Source organism: Phascolarctos cinereus, unplaced genomic scaffold (genome assembly GCF_003287225.1).
Source record: "Phascolarctos cinereus isolate Bilbo 61053 unplaced genomic scaffold, phaCin_HiC Scaffold_5;HRSCAF=322, whole genome shotgun sequence".
Lineage (NCBI taxonomy): Eukaryota > Metazoa > Chordata > Mammalia > Diprotodontia > Phascolarctidae > Phascolarctos > Phascolarctos cinereus.
Genome location: NW_027555958.1, coordinates 98342919 through 98363878, shown reverse-complemented (window position 1 = coordinate 98363878; position 20960 = coordinate 98342919). Strand labels below are relative to the sequence as shown.

General features: G+C 37.2%; 1 protein-coding gene across 6 annotated transcripts in view; it reads right to left on the bottom strand.

Annotated features, from left to right (window-relative positions):
* Positions 1–20960, bottom strand: part of IPCEF1 (interaction protein for cytohesin exchange factors 1) — a 219643-nt gene that overhangs the window by 126200 nt on the left and 72483 nt on the right. For 3 of the 6 annotated variants that reach the window (XM_020986656.2, XM_020986647.2, XM_020986646.2), the window contains 4 exons: positions 14934–15051; positions 12935–12989; positions 5709–5893; positions 295–347 (listed from right to left, as the gene is read on the bottom strand). In XM_020986656.2, the coding sequence (XP_020842315.1) occupies positions 295–347; positions 5709–5715 (60 nt within the window). In that variant the 5' untranslated portion in view covers positions 5716–5893; positions 12935–12989; positions 14934–15051. Of the gene's footprint in view, positions 1–294; positions 348–5708; positions 5894–8350; positions 8548–12934; positions 12990–14933; positions 15052–20960 lie in introns of all 6 variants that reach the window. The other 3 variants (XM_020986649.2, XM_078155069.1, XM_020986648.2) reach the window with 3 other exon arrangements.

The following is a 20960-nucleotide window of genomic DNA, read 5'->3' as shown; positions in this document are numbered from 1 at the left end:
GGTCATCAGAAACATCAATTTTAAATATAAAGGACAATACAATATACAGTATTGCCAGATAATAATTAGATTGCTAAAGAAAAGAGCCTAATCAAACACTTGGTGAATATAATACCTTTGGAAGCTAATGATACTATATGATACTATAATTTAGCTCCATTGTAGTTAATTAATTGAGAAAAAATAGTCATCCAAGCACACAATCAATCCAGCTATGATTTTTACATGTTCTTCTACATCTGTTTGACCACTAATATGTCTCTAGCTAAAGGCTTTCTTAAAAAAAGTACTTACAATATCATTGCCATCAGCAGCCATGGGTGAGGTCAAATTGGTAGAAACAAAAGCTGCAAAAAAAAAAGGATATTTAGTTAATATGAAGTAAAATATTCATAATAGCTTGCAAATATTTGATGGGGGGAAGCATCTCATTCTGGATTGATTGATGTTACAAGAAAATGATCAGGGAAATATGCAGACCAGCCCATAAGTTAGAAATGAGTTGCTAAAAGTGGGAGCATCTCCTTTGCATGTCAGTACAATATTCTTTTAGGTCCACAGCCAAGGAATATGATCTGTAGATACAATGTTTTATTACACTTTTCAGTGTTAAAAAGAGAAAATTCCAAGAATTTCTCTCTGATGTTTGTGTTCTTCCTCCTTTCTGTGAGTAGCTGTTAGTGTGGAGTCTGGTAACTATTGATACTGCTAAAGTAACAGAGAAGGGAAAAATTGCCCTGGGGGTAAAGAAGCTTCAAGAAGCTTTCAGAAAGGTCATAATTTGCTCTGCCTCAGTTCTCCTAGCCTTTAAAGTAGAGAGAAAAGCCCTTTTGATCCACCTCCATTAACCCACTGTGTGGGTTACCTAAAAAATGAATATGAACAACGTGACTTTTAACTTTTAAAAAGCAAATGTAAAAGGGAAAAATAAATGTCCCGTTTTCAAACTGAAGAGCACTGGAAAATGATGGGACATCAAGAGAGTCCTGAAACTCTGACCAGGTTATTAGCATAGTGTGACCTTTTTTTTTTTTGGTAAGAAAAATAAAAATTTTCCAATGACAACAGGAATAAATATTCTGGCATTAATATGTTTCTTTCCACTTCAGTTCCATTCCAAACCAAATTTATGCCTCAAAACATACAGTTCAAAATTAATATTTACTTGTAATTTTATTTTCCAATAAAGTGTATTCCTTCCTTTCTCCTACTTAATTTCTGCAGTGTGCACAAAGAATCAGAGATAATTTTTCTGTATAGTGGGCATAATAAATAGAGATGGACTTGAAGTCAGGAAGACTCAAGTTCAACCACATCTCAGATGCTTGCTAATTGTGTGAATTTGGGCAAGGCACTTAACCTCTTAATGTTGAGAATATGATACAGACTACCCAGATTTTTCAGCTAAGAGTGATTAGACAGAATCAGTTCCTTTATTTGTGAAACAGAGATGATCATAGCATCTACCTGACAGGGTTGTTTTGAGTATCAAGTGAGACATACACACATGTGTGTGTATGTGTGTGTATGAAGCACTTTGCAAATCTTAGAATCAATATAAATAGTGGTGGTGGTGGTAGGAGTAGTAGTAGTAGTATTGGCAATGGAAATGGAAATACATAATGTCTCAAAAGCTTAGTATACTTTTAAGCTTTATGAACTTGAATTCTGCATGTAGGTTGATGTTATAATTAAATGTCAAAAGTGATCTAATTTTCATCATTGTTGCCTGGATAACGTACAACATTAATCAGAAGGGATATCTGCTATTTTTTCCTCCAAGAAGATTTTACTATGTTTTAAAATTTATGACAATCTCAATATGCAAAAACTTCACTATAGCTAAATGTGTATGAATGTCCCACTTTGTTTGGAATCTGAATCAGACCAAAGTTCCTTGCCCAGCTCCCAGGGAGTGGCTCTAATTGTTCACTTAGAAAACTGAGGCTTGGGGTAGCTAGGTGGCACAGTGGATAGAGCACCAGCCCTAGAGTCAGGAGGACCTGAGTTCAAATCCAGCCTCAGACACATAATACTCACTAGCTGTGTGACTCTGGACAATTGCCTCACCAAAAAAAAAAAAGAAAGAGAGACTTGAGAGAGTACAAAACAGAAAGAGAATTCCTGATGATGTCTAGTCTAGGACTGCAGATGGGGACCACACTACAGAAGGTGCTGCCATGAGGAGGTGGAGGAGGGGAAACAAAGCCATCATCAAAAAATGGGTGTAGGGTAGCCCAAGGACCCCTGGCTTTCACTGAAGCTTGGTTTGAAGTAAATCAAAATAACAAAAAAAATCCACTTGAAGTTTGAACAAGCTCTAGTTTCTTAATTGAATCTTTCCCCATTGACTTTGTAAATTCAACTAATCATACCTCACTTTTGAATTTTTGTCATATCCTTAGGGGAAAAAATGGACCAGGAATACAGACAAAGGCAGAGATGGACAATCTAATTAGAGACTTGATGGGAGACCAGGACAAAAGTCTATGCCTAAATCTTCTCCTCAAGGTTAATCTGTTGAGTATAATTTTTTTAGATGCTATTTTTTTGTTCCATTCTTTCCTTAATTTTTTTCAAACCAATACCCTTCCAAAACTCTCTCTCTATCATGAGGTCTATTTGTTTGTTGTTGTTCAGTAATTTCAACCTAGTCTGACTCTTTTGTGAGCCCATTTGAGGTTTTCTTGGCAAATATACTGAAGGGGTTTGCCATTTTCTTCTCCAGCTCATTTGACAGATTAGGAACTGAGGCAAACAGGGTTAAGTGACTTGGCCAGGGTCACACAAGCAAGTAAGTGTCTGAGGCCAAATGTGAACTCATGAAGATGTCTTACTGATTCCAAGACCAGCACTCTATCCACTTTGCTACCTAGCTGCCCCTCCTGATGTCTGTAACTACCACATTTCCCATCTCTATGATTTTTCTCAAGAACCTTCCCTCTCACCTCCTAGCCGCTTGAACCAAACTTAGGGGCAAGCTTTTTCTGAACATTTGCTTTACAAGATAGTGATGCTTCCCACCCAAATTTCAAGACACCTCCCCTCATTATTAAATAACTCCATGAACTTGGACTTTTTGTTATCTTGAAATTTTGTCACAATAACCACTTGGTTGAAAATCATCCCCCCTCCCCAACTGCGGAATGCAGAGATGAAACAAACCTGAATCTCATCCCCTCTGTTGTGAATCAGCAGGTGAAACAAATGTTTTGAAGTCAATAAGAAAAGGAAGGAGGTATCACTTATAGATAATCTCACCTACCCAGAGCTGCCCCCACATCATTGTTTCTCCTACCTTGAGAGCCCTTTGTTATTTTTTTTGTTTGGACCAGCAGTTTTAGAGTTTCCACCCTAGTTTTATGCCTCTGTTGCAGTTTCACCCTGGAAACTCACTGGATGCCTGTAGCCTGCTCACCTTAGATATCCATCTGCCACCACCAGCTCCCTTCTCCCACTGATGAGCTCCTCCCTCCCAGGGCCTCCAATTTCGACAAGGGCTCAGGCAGACCAGTTTTCATTCCCTCCAGGGGTGCTTCTGACTTTCCGGTCTTTGCCTCCATGCCCCTTCTGGGTGTTTCCAATCTTCCCCCCCACCTTTCACATTCTCCCTATTCTACTTTTTAGCTCCTTTTTGTGTATTGTCTTCCTCAATTAAACTGTATGCTCCTTGAGGACAGCAACTATCTTTTTGCTTGTATTTGTATTCTCAGAGCTTCAGCACACAGTAAGAATTTAATAAATGCTGGCTGCCTTGCCTAGTTGAATCTTACCTTACCTCTCACCTTGGACTACAGAAAAGGCCTCCTAACTGGTTTTGCTGTCTCAAGCCTCTCCCTTCTCCAATCCATCTGCTACCTAGTGGTCAAGCTGATCTTCCTTAAGCATAGAACCAATCTTGTAATTTCCTTGCTCAAAGGGCTCCTTCCTACTACACAGGGCAAGAGTTCACAGGGTTGATCAGAAGAAGCCTTACAAGGACACTCTCAAGGTCTCTCTTAAAAACTTTGAGACTGGTGGTATGACATGTGGAGACACTGGCACGGACCACCCAGCATAGCCTGCCCTCTTCAGAGAAAGTGCTGTGCTCTATGAGCAAAACAGAATTGAAGTAGCTCAAAAGAAATTCGAGATATGAAAATTTAGAGAATCCACTCCAAATGTTCACCTGGACTATTTGTACCTGACCGGTGGTCATACTGATCCGATCAGTCGTGGTTGGCTGCATTGTAACTTTACTCTAACATAGTGATGTCATTTTGGTCTTCTTTGAAAATGAAGGACAACAGCCTTCTTGCTACTAAGATAGAATACAAGGTCCTCTATCGTGCGTTTAAAGCCCTTCCCAATCTTGCTCCAGATCATCTTTCCAGGCTTATTGCATCTTACACACACACACACACACACACACACACACACACACACCACACACACACACACACACATACACACGTTCTAATCAAAGTGGCTAACTTACTATTCCCTTCCCATGTCCCATGTCCCATCTCCTGCTTTTACACAGGCCACCTCCCTTCACCCTGCCACCATGATTATAGTCCTTCTTCCACTAAGTCTCTTAGAATTCCCAGTATCCTTCAAGGTTCAAGTTCATGAGGCTACATGAGCTACATAAGTCTTATCCAGTTACTAGTGTTGCCTCCACCAAAATTATCATCTGTAGATTTTACATTGACTTCTCCATGAACCTGGTGTTCCACTCCCCACTCCCCAATGGGATACAAATTCCTTGAAGGCAAGGGCATTATTTATATCCTCAGCACCTAGTTAAGGGCCTGGTATATAGCAGACAATTATAAATGCTTCTTGAATAAATAAACAAATGAATAAGATAGTTTTTGTTTAAGAAGGTTATTTAAGAAGGGAAATAGGCATGGGGAATCTAAGAGAAAGTTGATGGTAAAACGAAAGAATCATTTTTTAAAAATCATCTCTTGGGGCAGCTAGATGGCCCGATGGATAAAGCAACAGCCCTGGATTCAGGAGGACCTGAGTTCAAATCCGGCCTCAGACACATAACACTTACTAGCTGCGTGACCCTGGGCAAGACACTTAACCCCTATTGCCTGGCAAAAATAATAAATAAATAAATAAATGGATAATCATCTCTCCTCTTTCCTTTCTAAATATAGTGCAACTAGTTTACAACCAGGCCCTTTCTTCATTGAAACTGATTTGTTTAAGGAAGAAGACCAAAGAATTTGTTTCAAAATTAGTTATTGCAGAATTCTCTTAACCACATCAACAAAACAATGTTTATATGGGCTGTGGGTAATGGAAATAACTTAGTAATACAGTACCAAGTATATGGTTAAAAGAAACAGTACACAGTCCTGAAAGCATTTTGAAAAAGAAGAAATTAAATTTAAATCTTCGCTATTTTTTTTCCAGCAAAAATGCTTATTAGATTATTGGACGGTATTCTCTGAAGTGGGATTTAATAGCTACTTCCCCTTTTAGTACATGTTTAGGTTATATGCTAGAATCATTGCCTAACTCTGGTAGAATCCAACTAACCCTTTATGTGAGTGCCTAAAAAAAAAAGAGAAAGAAACAAAAGACCATTTGTTTTCTGGAGTTGATGAATTCAAGATAAATATTCCTTTGCAAGTTTTCATTTGGCTAAATGTCATTACAACCAAAAATCTCAGCATAACAAAAAAAAATTCCAATTTTAACTCATAACTTACTTCCCATGATATTTTATAGTGGTTTTTTTTAAATCTAATACAATAAAAGAAAGTCCTGAGGCATTAACGTCACTGGAATTTAGTCTGTAGGCAATCAGGATCCAACCTTTGATTGATAGCACTTCTGAAGGAAATGGTCCCTCTTCACAGGAAGACTTCTCTGAGTTAATTAAGCATCATTGTTCCTGAGAAACAAGTTGAAAAACAGTTTTATAATCATATGTAACAAATGTGGCCTTGTCTGCTTCCTCTGGGGTTTGTGGTTCTGATTTGTCCTACTCATATGCTTCATGCAACACATCTTAAACCAGACACATGTAAAGAAAATCAGAGAAAAACACGCAGAACCTGGATCAACTTCCCAGCAGCAAGTTTTCAGGAAAAGAGAACACATTTTAGAGACTGATAATTTTTTTAAAAACTACAAAAAAATCCTTGTAATAGAAACGCAAGAGGGTTCAATACCAGGCTTATCTGGTTTAATTCAATTTTTATGTGTCATCTATTATTGAAAGTTGTTCCTTTATACTTTATAAAATGTCTTCTCAGGAATGGCTTTTTTTGCCAAATTTGAGAACATTAGAGTCAAGGTATCCAAGTAATAATATAAGCAGCGTTCTTCTTGAGGAAACCATGTTGATCCTGAAAATTCAGTAATTATTTGCCCTACTGAAAATCGTTAGGGGTTGGAGTCTATTGGTATGTGTAGCTTAACTACATTTTAACATATTCTTTGCAAAAAATAAGTTGAAAGTAAACATTACTATAAGAAGGAAGCCAGAGCTTCCTTCCAGGTTTCAAAATGGGAGACCTCAATGATTCAAAGTATCTTGGATTGGGCCACACTAGTCACTGAAGAAATGTTAGTAAAATTTCATTTTTAAAATTAGAATACAATGAATTTAGAGAAAGATACTTTTCATTCACAAAACTCTATGGAGAAACATTTCTATTACCACAGTCACAATATATAAGGACTCCATACATGTAGCCCAAGGACTTAGTTTCAAATTCTGACATTTCTGCTATAGATAATGAATCTACATGACTTGGGTCAGAGCACTTCACTACTCTGAGCTTCAGTTTCCTTATCGACAAAATGGACAGGTTGGTCTAGATGATTTATACAGTCCCATATCGTGCTCTTATCTATGATCCTATGAAAAGCCATCTTCTTTTAATAATGCTATTTGACAATTTATTTTAGAAAATATAGGGTGAAAAACAGTGGAGCAATACACATAGACAGAAGGACATTTTGAACAGAACAAATGCAACTCAAGTTTCTAAAAGCAATAAACAAATTCCAAACAAAAACAACACCAATAACAGGTAGCTTGTATGGCTTAGAAATTTTTTCTCATTTAAATGAAATATGGAAGATTTCATTTCTGCACATTGCAACATGGCGCCAAAATTGATATAAAAACCCATCGACAATGTATTCTTTAAATTTACAGGACCAACATCTGACAAGACTTCTCTCAGGTGCACAAATTACCCAAAGCTCACAGGAGCCATTTGGGTAAATTGTGTTACTCTTCATCCAGAGAACTCAGAGAAAGAGGAAACAGAAAGCTCTAGTCATTCTTAGAGCAGAACTACTTAGATCAAGAAGTCCATAATGTGTGTAGCAATAAGTAGAGCTACAGACCTAGCATCTGGATGTGCCAGTCTACAAACAAAAGGAATAGAATGGCACTGTTGTGCTGTAGCTGAAAGCAGCAATTCAGGGGAAAGGAAAGAAAGAAAGAAAGAAAGAAAGAAAGAAAGAAAGAAAGAAAGAAAGAAAGAAAGAAAGAAAGAAAGAAAGAAAAAGAAAGAAGAAAGAAGAAAGAAAGAAAGAAAGAAAGAAAGAAAGAAAGAAAGAGAGAGAGAAAAGAGAGGAGAGAGAGAAAGAAAGAAAGAAAGAAAGAAAGAAAGAAAGAAAGAAAGAAAGAAAGAAAAGAGAGAGAGAGAGAGAGAGAGAGAGAGAGAGAGAGAGAGAAAGGAAGGGAGGGAGGGAGGAAGGAAGGAAGGAAGGAAGGAAGGAAGGAAGGAAGGAAGGAAGGAAGGAAGGAAGGAAGGAAGGAAGGAAGGAAGGAAAAGGAGAGAAAAGAAAAGAAGAGAAAAGAGTGATTCACCTCCCCTGAAAGGGGGAAGAAAAGGACAGGGAATCAATGAGCAAGTCTTCTTATATATGCCATTGTCATGTTAGGTGCAGGGAAGACTGAAAACTACAATAAGTGAGAATCTGCTTATAATCTATCTAACAGCACAATGTCTAGGGGATCCCTCCATTAACATGAGCATCAAAATAACAAGAGTTCAATGGACAGGGGTTAAAGTTTGGGTACATGGATCTTTCAAATTGGCATCTTCCCAGGATCAACGAGCCAATCAACAAGCATTTATTCAGAACCAATTAACTGGCAGATTTTCTGCCAGTCACTGTGACTACAAAGACAAAAATTAAATAGCCTCTACCCTTAAGGGCAGAGGTGTCTAACTAGATGGTGCAGTGGATAGAGCACTGGATCTAGAGTTGGGAAGACCCAAGTTCAAATCTGGCACTTACTAGCTGTTTGACCCAGGACAAGTCACTTAACCACTGCCTGCCTCAGTTTCCTCAATTGTAAAATATAGGTCATAATAACACCTACCTCCTAGGGTTGTTGTGAGCATAAAATGAGATATTTGTAGAGCACTTAAGCACAGTGCTTGGCACATAATAAAACCTGGTGCTTAATAAATGCTCCTCTCCTCTTCTCTCCTCTCCTTTCTCTTCTTTCTTTCCTCAAAAGGCAGTTTGGGTCACTTTGCTCATAGTATGAATTTCAAGAAGTACAATAAGTATATCCTATGTAATAAACAGAAATAGGATAAGGAAATGATGTTTTGGGCCATGGGACACGGCATCATCTGTGTTTTTCCAACTCTTCATTTGATTCAAGCCCACTACAGCACTGTGACTCTATTTTCTTTTACTTGCTTTAGAAACTACTCTCTCCTTTTCAATACTTTTTCTCTTTTATATTATTATCTTCTCTAGTTATTTTACTGTTTCTTCTTTCTTCTGACTCCATGCTCCAACAATGAATTGGCAGATGGCATGAAGAGTTTATTGGAAAAAAAAACTATGATGATTAAAAATACTTTCTTTTCAACGTAATAAATATACTGTAATCTATCACATTAAGAGACTAGAAGGGCTCTCTCACACTTATCCTTCATAATTCACACATCAGCTGTCATCTCTTGACAATCTAGAAATGAGTAAAAAAAATCCACAAATCTAAAAAACCTGGTTTTAGCCGAACAATTTAAATTCCTGTCATCATCAAACTTCTTGCCACAGACTGAAGCACAAGGCATCTTACTAAGTGTCTGACAAAATCTCTTATTTTTTACTTCCCTACAGAAGGGAGCAGCTACAGGGCAGCTAGGTAGCGCAGAGGATAGAGTGCTGCCCCTGGAGTCAGGAGGACTTGAGTTCAAATCCAGCCTCAGATACTTACTAGCTGTGTGACCCTGGGCAAGTCACTTAACCCTGTTTGCCACAGTTTCTCATTTGTAAAATGACCTGGAGAAGGAAATGGCAAACCCAGAGTTGGACATGACTGAAACAACTGAACAACAACACAACAGAAGATAAAGGAATAATAGTGAACTATGTTTTAGAGATTATCAGAAGTATAGTCCCCATCATGTCCTTGAGCTGCGTGTATGGGCTGATGGGAGTGAAAGGTCTCTGATCCTGGGCTCCATTTTCTAGGCCCATGGATCTACATTAGCAGAATGGCAAGACCTGCAGATACCTCAGGGATAGTCTTTCCACATCAGACTAGCTCTTAATCCAAAGAAATCCTTGGTTGTTGCCAGTGCTAGACTCCCGTGCTTTGTTCCATGTAGCATCTCCCTCTTCTCTGAAGAATTTATAAGAGTTGAGGTGCAGCTAGGTGGCGCAGTGGATAGAGCACTGGTCCTGATGTCAGGAGGACCTGAGTTCAAATCTGGCCTCAGACCAAACATTTGACACTTACTAGCTGTGTGACCCTGGGCAAGTCACCGCAATTGGAAGAGGAGGAGGAGGAGGAGAAGGAGAAGAAGAAGCAGAAGAAGCAGAAGCAGAAGAAGAAGAATTTATAAGAGTTGATTACTACTCTCAGGAAAATCTTGGAATCATTGCTCTTCTCTCATTATTCTCCTAGATCTCAGAAGACAATCCCTCCTCTAAGCAGGTCTCTTATAGGCTGGAGTAAGGTCTTCCAGGCCTATATCTGTCACAGCCATGCATTCAAGGAAGATCAAAGGCTTCCTGAACACTCCTCAAGAGGATCACTTGACCTTGACACTGGCTTAACCTCTTTAGGAGTTAAGTTGCCTAAGGAGTATCCCAATGACCTGTCCACACCTGGCCAAATAGAACTGGCAGGTAACTTATTATTATGGGACCCTTTCCCAGAGTTACTGATAAACAACTTAAATTTTTTTTAAAAAAATCTTTTCTCTTCTAACCCCCTTCTGGAGCAATGACACATTTCAGTTAGAGCATAAGAAAAGGAGGTCAGCAAACTGGCTTACCTTTCCTTGAATAACATCCAATAGATTTTGTTGTACTATAATTGAGAGGCTGCATCACTGCTCTTTCTGTTTATGATCCATTCTCATTTGAAAGGGATTTAAACCTGATGCTTTGGTTTCCCATCAGCATAATTGCTGGGCTGCTAACACCTTCTATACATAATAGCCAGGAGAATAATCTTAGTATTTTCTTCTAATCAGCATTCTTGCTAGGATTCCAGCAAAGGATCCTTTCCAAGGAGGATCAGGGAGCAGCCAGGAGACCTGCAATGTGCACAACAGCCAGAAGCCAAACCCTGGTACCTGCGTCTATAGTTAGCTGACTTCAATAGGGACCATTCTAGTTGTTTTTTCATTCACTAGGGAGAATTTGAGGGAAATATCTAGTAAGATACCCAGGAAACACATTGTTAATGAATTCATAGTGAGGCCTTCATTAAAAGGTTAGCTTTCCCCGTAACCCTAAAGCGTATCCAAAGAGCCACCTAGTGGTTAAAAAAATTAAGTACAGTATTTAGTTGGATACCAAATTTAACTATTCATAACTCAAATAAACAAAATATTCATTAAATGTCTCCTGGGCGTTTGCTTAACCTATTTCCACCATACTGAAAATGATCTGTATCTCTGCTCAAATATTCCTAAAATACTTTATCTGACTCTCTCCTTTGCTTCTCTAATATTGTACCTTGTATCACACTTATTTCTGCACAGGTCCTAGCTTGCCTTTTCCTCTTCCTCCTCCCTCACCCCCATTAGATTGTTACTTCCTTGCCATTTTGTTATCTGTGCACCCAGCCATTCCTAGTATCAGGTACATAGTATGTACATTAAAATATTTGTTGAATTGAATCAAATTTCTACTGGAGATCCAATGTGGAATTGAATGCACTGCCATGTACAGTGGAAAATCAACTGGATTTCAAGTGAGAGGAGATAAATTAAAATCCTAAGCTTTGCCATCTGTATGACTTTGGAAATGTCCCTCCAACACTCTGGGTTTTCACTTCCAGTTAAAAAAGTCAAGGTCTCCCTGTGCATGCTGGGCCACCACCAGTCATCTCGACTTATGTCTTGCCATTGGACTCTGATGACTCTGGAGGAGAAAGTAAGGCTAATGACTTTTGACAGCTCTGACTCACTTAAATCTAATTCATGTCCAAGTCGAGACATCACCCTCCTGGTGTCATTAGTCGTCTTTGAGAACAAAAAATAAACAAAACAACAACTTTCATTTCCATCTGTAAAATTAAAGGGTTGAACTAAATGGTCTCTAGGGTCCCTTCTGGCTCTAAATTTATGATCCTATGATCTGGATTGAATTCATTTCTGGCGTCATTGAAGCATTTCTAAAGAATGAAGTTACTAAGTCTAAATTGTACACGAAAAAGAAAAATATTTGTTTCTGTGACTTTGAGCTAGTAACAGAATTTGTATGAGCATCAGAGTAAAATCAAGAGGTTGGACAAGATAATTTCTAGGGTGCCCTTCAATTCTAAATCTATGATTTGATATGAATTATCTTTTATCAGGACATTTAATTTATACCACCTCAACCACAATTAAAAACTAATACAGTCAAAGAAGGGATGGATGGAGAACATTATGAAACTCTATAATGAAAATGGCTAATTTTGATTACATTAAATTGAAAAGCTTTTGCACAAACAAAGCCAATGCAACCAAGATCAGAAGGGAAGCAGAAAGCGGTATCTCTGACAAAGGACTCATTTCTAAAATATATAGAGTACTGAGTCAAATTTATAAGAACACAAGTCATTCCCCAATTGATAAATGGTCAAAGGATATGAACAGGCAATTTTCAGATGAAGAAATTAAAGCTAGCTATAGTCATCTGAAAAAATGCTCTGAATCACTATTGATTAGAGAAATGCAAATCAAAACAGCTCTGAGGTACTACATCACACCTATCAGATTGGTTAACATGACAAAACAGGAAAATGATCAATGCTGGAGAAGATGTGGGAAAATTGGAACATTAATGCATTATTGGTGGAGTTGTGAACTGATTCAACCATTCTGGAGAGCAATTTGGAACTATGCCCAAAGAGTTATAAAACTGTGCATACCCTTTAACCCACCAATACCACTTCTAGGTCTGTATCAGATTGTTTGCTGTCTTGGGGAGGGGGGAAGGGAGGAAGGGAGGAAGAAAAATTTAGAACTCAAAATCTTATAAAAGTGAATGCTGAAAACTATCTTTACCTGTAATTGGAAAAAAAATACTATTAAGTGGGGGGGGGAAGATGTCAGAACTTTTCTGTTCTCTAACTCTTCCTCAGTCTTCAAATTTGGTTCTGTCTCTTTAGAAAGTTAGGTCCAGATTTTTCTACTTGATAATCACAGAATGCCATGAAATTCTTTGCCTAGCCTTTTAAAGAATAAAGGTGTTTATAAGCATTTCCTCACAATCTAATTCTCCATTTCTACTTAAGATTTCTTTTCTCACTGTTTATATTGATATTTTTCTTCTGGAAATCATAAAACATTTTGACATGGAAACACCTGTTAAGTTATCAATTATTTCCTTGCCAATGCACAAAATATTTACCTTCAATTCTCTTTTTAAAAAAAAATCTAAGTAATCCCTTTGGTGTCTGTTGATTCTTAATCATAGGCATCAAATCAGAATGTGCACATACCTTCACAAGAAAAATTCCTTCAGTTTCCTATATCCCATGGTAAAGTAAATCATCACTGAGGCCACGGATCCAATAGGCATAACAAAAGAAAGAGAAGAAAGAAAATGCTACTGTTTCTTAAGTAACATTGCAGCTCACACTAGATAGGTGTTGCAGATTCTCTAGGTCACGGACAAATTGTAATAATCAGATCTAGAATAGGAAGAGACCTTAGAGGACATGTAATCCGAACCCTACTCAAATCAAAAATCGATTCCACAATATTCCCAACTAGTAGTTATCCAAACTCTGCTCAAACACCTCCATGACAGGCTACTCAACAAAACTTTCAGTGAGAGTGCTAATTATAGGTTTTGGAACCGGAAAGGAACTAAATCATCTTTGTTGTTGTTCAGTCATTTCAGTGGTGTCTGATTCTCCATGACCCCATCTGGGGTCTTCTCAGCAAAGATACTGAAGTAGTTTGCCATTTCCTTCTCAAATTCACTTTAGACATGAGGAAAGTGAGGCAAACAGGGTTAAGTGACTTGCCCGGGGTCACACAGCTAGTAAGTGTCTGAGGCCAGATTTGAACTCTGGAAGATGAGTCTTACAGACTCCAGATTCGGCTCTCTATCCACTACACCACCTTGCCACCTCTAGATCATCTAATCTAATCTTATTTTGCAAATCAAAAACTGAGTTGTCCAATGTCACAATAATTTTATTATAATAATAGCTAACATATAACACTAACTATACACACACAAACTTATATATACTTGCACACACATACACAAACTCAAACATTTTTTTACTGTCCTGAATGGTGCTAAGTACTTCACAATTATTATCTCATTTGATCCTCACAACAACCCGGAAAGGTACACGTGATTATTACCCCATTTTACAGATGAGGAAACTGAGGCAAGCAGCGGTTAAGTGACTTGCCCAGGGTCACATGGCTAATAAGATCTCCCTCTCTCCAATCCTTTCTCTTTTCAATCTATCTTTCATAAATCTCCTGAATACTACTTCTAATGTGTAAATCAGACCATTTCATTCTCCTTTTCAGAAACTGTCTAATTTGTCTTTGAGTTACTATATGTGTGTATATATGTATGTATACAAATATGCACAAATAATTCACATATGCACTATTGTATGTGTACATATATATATATATATATATATATATATATATATATAAACAACATAGAATTCTATATGTAGAATATATGTTATATACCACTTAATTGCTTCAGTTTCACATTGTCCCCAGTAGCTGCCTGATGGCAAATGATGGGGATATTTTTCATGAAATGAAAAATAAAACTACATTAGAATTTTAAAAATGCAATTGCCATCAAGAAATCCATTTTAAGGAAAAAGCACAAAGGATCTTTGGCTTGCAAAAGAATGACTTTTTAAAAAGGAGTTATCTGTTAATGTAAGCCAAGTCCTTGAGTATGTGAATCTAATCCAAGGTATAGCCATACATTTCAAGCTCGCCAGTTGGCAAAACAAGGGGTATCAGGATCTTGGGCTCTTCAGTTGCTCTACAGTCAAAAGCACGGCTTGGTTTTTAAGATGAATCAATTACATATCCCAAAGCCAAGCATAGTTGTGACCTATCTTATTCTAATTCTGCTTACCCCTGGTCTGGTCAAGAAAAGGCATATAATTTCTTACCCAAGGTATCAGTCTGGATACAGTTAATTGCCCAAAGAGAAATCTAAATCTCCCAATACAGCATCAGGATGAGTCAATATGGGGTCATAAACATAGTGATAAAAGGAATCTTAGAGGCCAACTAGTTCAATCCCATCATTTTACAGGTAAATAAACTGAGGCCCAGAGAAGTTAAATGATTTGTCCAAGATCATACAGGTTTATGTGACAGAGATAGCACTTGACCACCAGACTTTGTAGTCCAAAGCTAGGGTTTTTCCCACTGTGCCATAATTCCTTTCCTTATGCTAAGTAGTAAGCTGATCATTATAACTACCCAAGATCTTACCAGGAGGATAAACTTGAAAACTCTGTAGCTATGGAAACAGCATCTCAAAGAAAGCTTGGGTGGCTACGTATATATCTCAGACACTCAAGTGTGATACTTCTTCAGTGCTGAAGGTTTTCTGAAAAAAAAACAGAATAAACATTTTAATCCTTTTGAATTGTTTCTAATGCTATTTGAACTTTATGGCTTTTTTTTTCACAAAGCTTATAACACTCGTGAAAAGCATATGAATGAATTCAGATCTTCCTTTCTCTGGATCTATAAATGTACCATTATCATGTACAAAGGAGAACTGTTTTGTAGAAGCTTTTAACACTGAAAAAAGGTTAAAATTGTGATAACTCCACCTTGTATTCATACAAGCTATTTCTTAGACAATGACTAAGGAATAAGGCGCTGTAATGATGTAAAGGTTAAAAAAGAGTTACTGCTCTTAAAGAATGTACAGTCTAATGGAGGAGAGAACATGCAAACTACATAGAAACAAGACATTTGGAGGATAAATTGGGCTGATCTCATAGAGAAGTTACAAAGATTAAGGGGAACGGGGACGGGTTCCTTGTAGAAGGTGAAAATGCTCAGAAAGGATATGGAGAAAGGATATGTGTGAGGATAAGCAAGAAGGCCACACACAGAGTATCTGAAGGGAACTAAAATACAAGAGGGTTTAAGAAGACAAAAAGGTCACAAAGGGCTTTGAAAGACAAACTAAAGACAGAGAGAAGAAGACAGTCATTAAGTTTATTCTGGATGCAGCATTTTGGAGGCGTGGATTTCAAAATGACTTTGCCTTCACAGATACTTCAGTTGGTTGGTTGAATTGTTTATAGGGGAAGTAAAGAAAATAAGCATTTATACAGTGCCTACTATATTCCAGGCTAAGCTATTTTTATTATTACTATTTATTGCTAATTGCTTTTTACAATTATTACCTCATTTGACTCTTACAAAAACCCAGAGGGTTAGGAGACATTAGCCTAATTGTACAGTCAAGAAACTGAGACAAATAGAGGTTAAGTGACTTGCCCAGGGTCACACAGATAGAAAATGTTGGAGGCCATATTTAAACTCAGGCCTTTCTAACTCTAAGTCCAGCATTCTAATTAAGTATTTGGTAACAATGAGTAAATCTACAAATGCTTTCTGAGCACCTACTTCATGCAATGCACTGTAGCAGGTGCCAGTCCATTTTTGGAATCCTTTTTCCAGTAAACAAATCATCTAATCACTTGAGTAGACCAAAAATGTGAGAGTTCCTGTGTAGGCTAAATCAATGCATTTCCTTCTCCTTCTATAACCCATTCTCATGCCACCACCAGCCTAGCACTCTCACTCCACCCTCCAACTCCTATTGTCCCTCTTCTAGGCTAGGTTTCTCCTTATCTTTACTCTATACAGATGTTACAGTATTCAATTATAAAACCAAATGCTTTTGTAGTCACACAGTCTCACACACACACACACACACACACACACACACACACACTCACCCAAAAGGAAACCATGAGAACCCATCAATTGAGAAATGGCTATACCAATGTGATATCTGAACGCAATGTAGTGTTGTTGCATTGTAAGAAATTATGAGAGGGGCAGCTAGGTGGCACAGTGGATAGAGCTCTGGCCCTGGACTCAGGAGGACCTGAGTTCAAATCAGGCCTCATACACCTAACACTTACTAGCTGTGTGACCTTGAGCAAGTCACTTAACCCCATTGCCTACCCCCCAAAAAAAAAGTTATGAGAGAAACAGCATGTCATCATGGATAGAAAGCCTGTCTTGGAGTCAGGGTGACCTACCGGGCTGTGTGATTTTAGCCAATCATTTTTCTTTTTGGTACCCCCAAGAAATATTCTAAGCATTATTTTTATAAATAAATAAAAATAAAATAAATTTCAGAATCATTATTGATATGCCTTGATAGAGTAAGCTTCCTCATTGAAGGGCTCTCTATACTGATGAAATTCCATGACCAGACCAATAATGAAAAAAATAATAATAATAATACAAAAAGTTCATAGAAATATTTGAAGACTTATATTAACTGATGAAGAATAAACAGAATCAGGAGAATGATATATTCAATGACAACAATAATACAAATGGTAACAACACCAAAAGGCAATTGAATTCTTATCCACTGAAATGATCAATCTTTTATTTTGTTACAAAGGAGAATTCAATGGGGGAAGTTAAGGGGAAATGATTATGGAATAGGAAAAAATTCAATAAAACTAAAAGAGATTTTTAAAATTAAATTATAAGGGATTTTGAGACTGAGTTTTAACAAAGTATTTTTATAATCTGAAATTATAATACTTTTGCTAGAAATATTGCTATATTTATAATTGGATGCCAAGGAAATATGTTACTAGTTGTTCACATAGTAGGTACTTGTAGCCATGTTTCCATATGTAGTAGTGAGATTATAACTATAACTATACTTTTTGTCCCCAGAACAAGGTAGGTGGAACTGGGAGGAAAAGACAACCAAAACTAAATTATCGCCAACCAGCCAAGAAAAGCCAAGAAAATTCCCATGATGCCAGGCCACTGAGCAAAGCTTCTTGCTAGGAGGTTTATAGGGAAGCGTGTCATAAACGTCTCTTGGGGGAGTTGAAATAGGGAGAGATAGAACTCAGCAGTATATCTCTCATCATCTCTTCTGTATATAAATGAAAAAGTCATCTCAGAAGTCACGAAGTTAATGTCACTGGGAATAGTCTAACCCTGAGTCAACTAGTCAGAAAAAAGACCAAGAATGGACATGCCTTCCCAAGCTTTCACATGCTTTATGTGATGATTTAACAAACATACTCTTCAGTCATCAAGAAAGGTGTTTTCTGGAAAAAATGTGTACCACCAAATTTGAATTACATTTGCTTAAAATAACCATTTTCCTTAATGTGGTAATATCAATAAATGACAGGAAAGTATCTGAGACAATGATTTTAAATGTGATGGATTTTCCAGGAACTCTATATATGTTGTCTTTCTCCATTAGAATATAACTTCCTTGAGGGTAGAGACTCTTTCACTTGGTTGTATTGCTAATTCCAGTGCTTAACATAGCACCTGGCACATAATAAATACTCTATTTTTTGAAGGATAAAATCATTATGAAGTCACAAGTGCTATACAACCTACTATACATTCCCAGTACAAGAGAGAAAATGGAGCTATCTACCAAAATGTATTCCATGGGAGTCACAGTACCATAGCATTAGAATCTAACCTATAGTCATGTTCCCAAAAAGTATCACTGGCACTGTAAGGATGGAAAAGGATTTTAAGAAAAAGACATACTCCCCAACATACATGTTCCCTTAACTAAACCCAACGATATTTTGGACGGGGAAAAAGACAACTGGTAAGGAAACCAGCTCTAGAACCAATGTCTCTCTTATTCACAAGCAAAACTACAAGAAGATATCTTGAAGTCATACAAGTAATAACTACAACCTGCTTCACCTCAGGCCTGATTTTGCAGGAAGAATCACCTAGGCAACAAGAAACCTGAAAGTAGGAAGCTAAGGATTCATATGACAATTATCATTGCTGTGAGTGAACTGCATTGTTTAAAAGAAATAGGTACTGTTTTAGTTCATTGCAGGCCTTCAAATCATAAATCCTCATTGGTATACAATAAGGAGTTAAAGTTTAAAAGAAAAAAGGTAATGGGAAACCAGTAATGGGATGTCATATGAGTCTGAGATACTCTGTAGGTATACCAGAACTAAACTTGGTTACAACCTTCTCAGGAACACAGATTATATCCTAAAGATTTTCTCATTGCATGAGTAAAGGAACTGATGGTAGGAAGGAAGAGGAAATTTAAGAATACTGAGATTGTTTAATTAAGCATCTAGAAAGGGATTAAATATGAAATATTGTATTCATACGAAAAGGCAAACTGTACATTAAAATAAATTCTGAACTTGGAGTCAATAGCTCTGATACTTTAGTGCTTATGTGGCCTTAAACTAGACAGTTTGGTTTAATTCAACAATTTGACAATTTATCAGTCAGTATGCATTTATGAAGCACTTACTATATGCTAGTCAATGGGATAGGCTCTAGGAATTAAAATGCACAAATGAGACAGTCCTTGCCCTCAAGGAGCTTACATGTTCACAGGTAAATAAACAAATGACATTTGATCAAAGTAATACAGCGTAATCAGCCTCGTGGCCACAGGTTCCACACCCCTGTTAAGTTAGACTAAATTCTAAGGTTCCTTCCACATCTACTTCCTCTGACCAATGAGAAGATTAGTATATATAACATGGAGGCTTAGGGGAATTTTGTTTAGACTCAGATGTACTCTCCAAATTGCTTGGGCTTACAAAGTTGATCTGTGGAGATTCTAATCTTAAAGGAACTACACAAGGAGTTTTCCTTTGAGAAAAAAAGGAATTCACTGACAAACTTTGAGCACAACAAGGAAAGCAACCTGTGAGGTGTCAAACACAAGTATAAAAATGTAGGTGGTTAGCTTGAAGTCATCTGTCAGTTCAGGAGCCATTTGTCCTTTCATCTTAGTACAATTCCCCTAACACTTTATGATCTAGGCATGTTTTTCAAATCAATACATAGATTCCAGTCAATGGAATTATGCAATTGTGCAATGATAGTGACATTTTTCTCTAGCCCTGGGCACTGAGCTTCTTAAAGAAATAATGGGTCTGATCATTAAAATACCCATCCAGGAATTCTAGCATGTTGACACTACCTTCAAAAACTCAGCTAATTTAGTAAGAATTTACTGTTTTCATTCTTTGTCTAAATTAGTTTTACAGGTTAAATACAGCAACATAAGCAGAATTTGAAGGCCAAGTTTTGCATGCAAGAAACAGAGCAATAGGGTGTATTTGAGTTCTGAAGTCTTTAATAGCATATATTTTATTAATTTTTTTCTACTAATTCTTAGCAGACTTCTATAACATTCAAGGAACAATGACAGAGGCTTCCTCCTGCTAATTTAACAGCTATGATTTCCCATGGAACTCAACTAAAGACTGCATGCCTGCTGCATGAAATTTCCATTATGTCCTATGAATGTGAATTCAAAATTGTTTTTAAAATTATTCTAACAATACATTAATTTCTCTCTCTGGGTGATTAGTGATTAATTCTTACAACTTTCCCAAAGTGTTAAATTACAGCAAAACTCAGTTTTATACTTGTTAAAAATAAATTAATGAATAAAGGAATAGATTCAGCTTTAAGAAAATGATAACTATGGTGTAGGGTGGGTTTTTTTTTTAAGTTGCTCACGTAATATACAACTCACTTAAAGTTTAATTTCTGCTCTTCTTTCACAAGGCCACAGGTGGGGTGCCTTTACTTGGAAATTACCTTTCATAGTGTCACATAGCGTTAAATTGCCAGACCACTTTAAACACTTATGATATCCTAACTATATTTAATACCTGCGTAGCTGTGCCTAAAGGCCATACAGTATGTCTCCTTAATGCTCTCTGATGCTCTTAATGTTTTAAATATTAATAATGATGATTTGCCAGTCTTTTGTAATTTGGCATGAGTAGTGAGTTACCATGCATAAATGGTGAAAGCTGGAAGAGGAAAAAGATGGGGAGAGGGGGAGACAAGGCATAAACAAGTATCTAAGTCCTACTTCGGTCATTCCATTTCACAGGCTTGCAGTGCTCAAAATTTATTAGTTCTGGAGGTATTCAATTACAGACTGGGTGGACACTTGTAGGGAATGATATAGTGAGAACTCTTGCTCTACTCTCAATTGGGCTGCATAGCTCTGATCTTCCTTCCATCTCTGGCATTCTGTGGTTCTAGTCTATGAATATCTATTTGCCATTACCAAGTCCAAAATAGAGAGCCCTAACTCACTTTATCTCCCAATTCTCTTTCATCAACAGAATAATATAGAGATATAAATAATACCAAAATGTATGCGCTTTGATGCCTTCTAACTGTATGACCTTGGGCAAGCCATTTAGCTCTCTGGACCTTCATTTCATCTGTAAAGTGAGAGGGTTGGAGTAGATG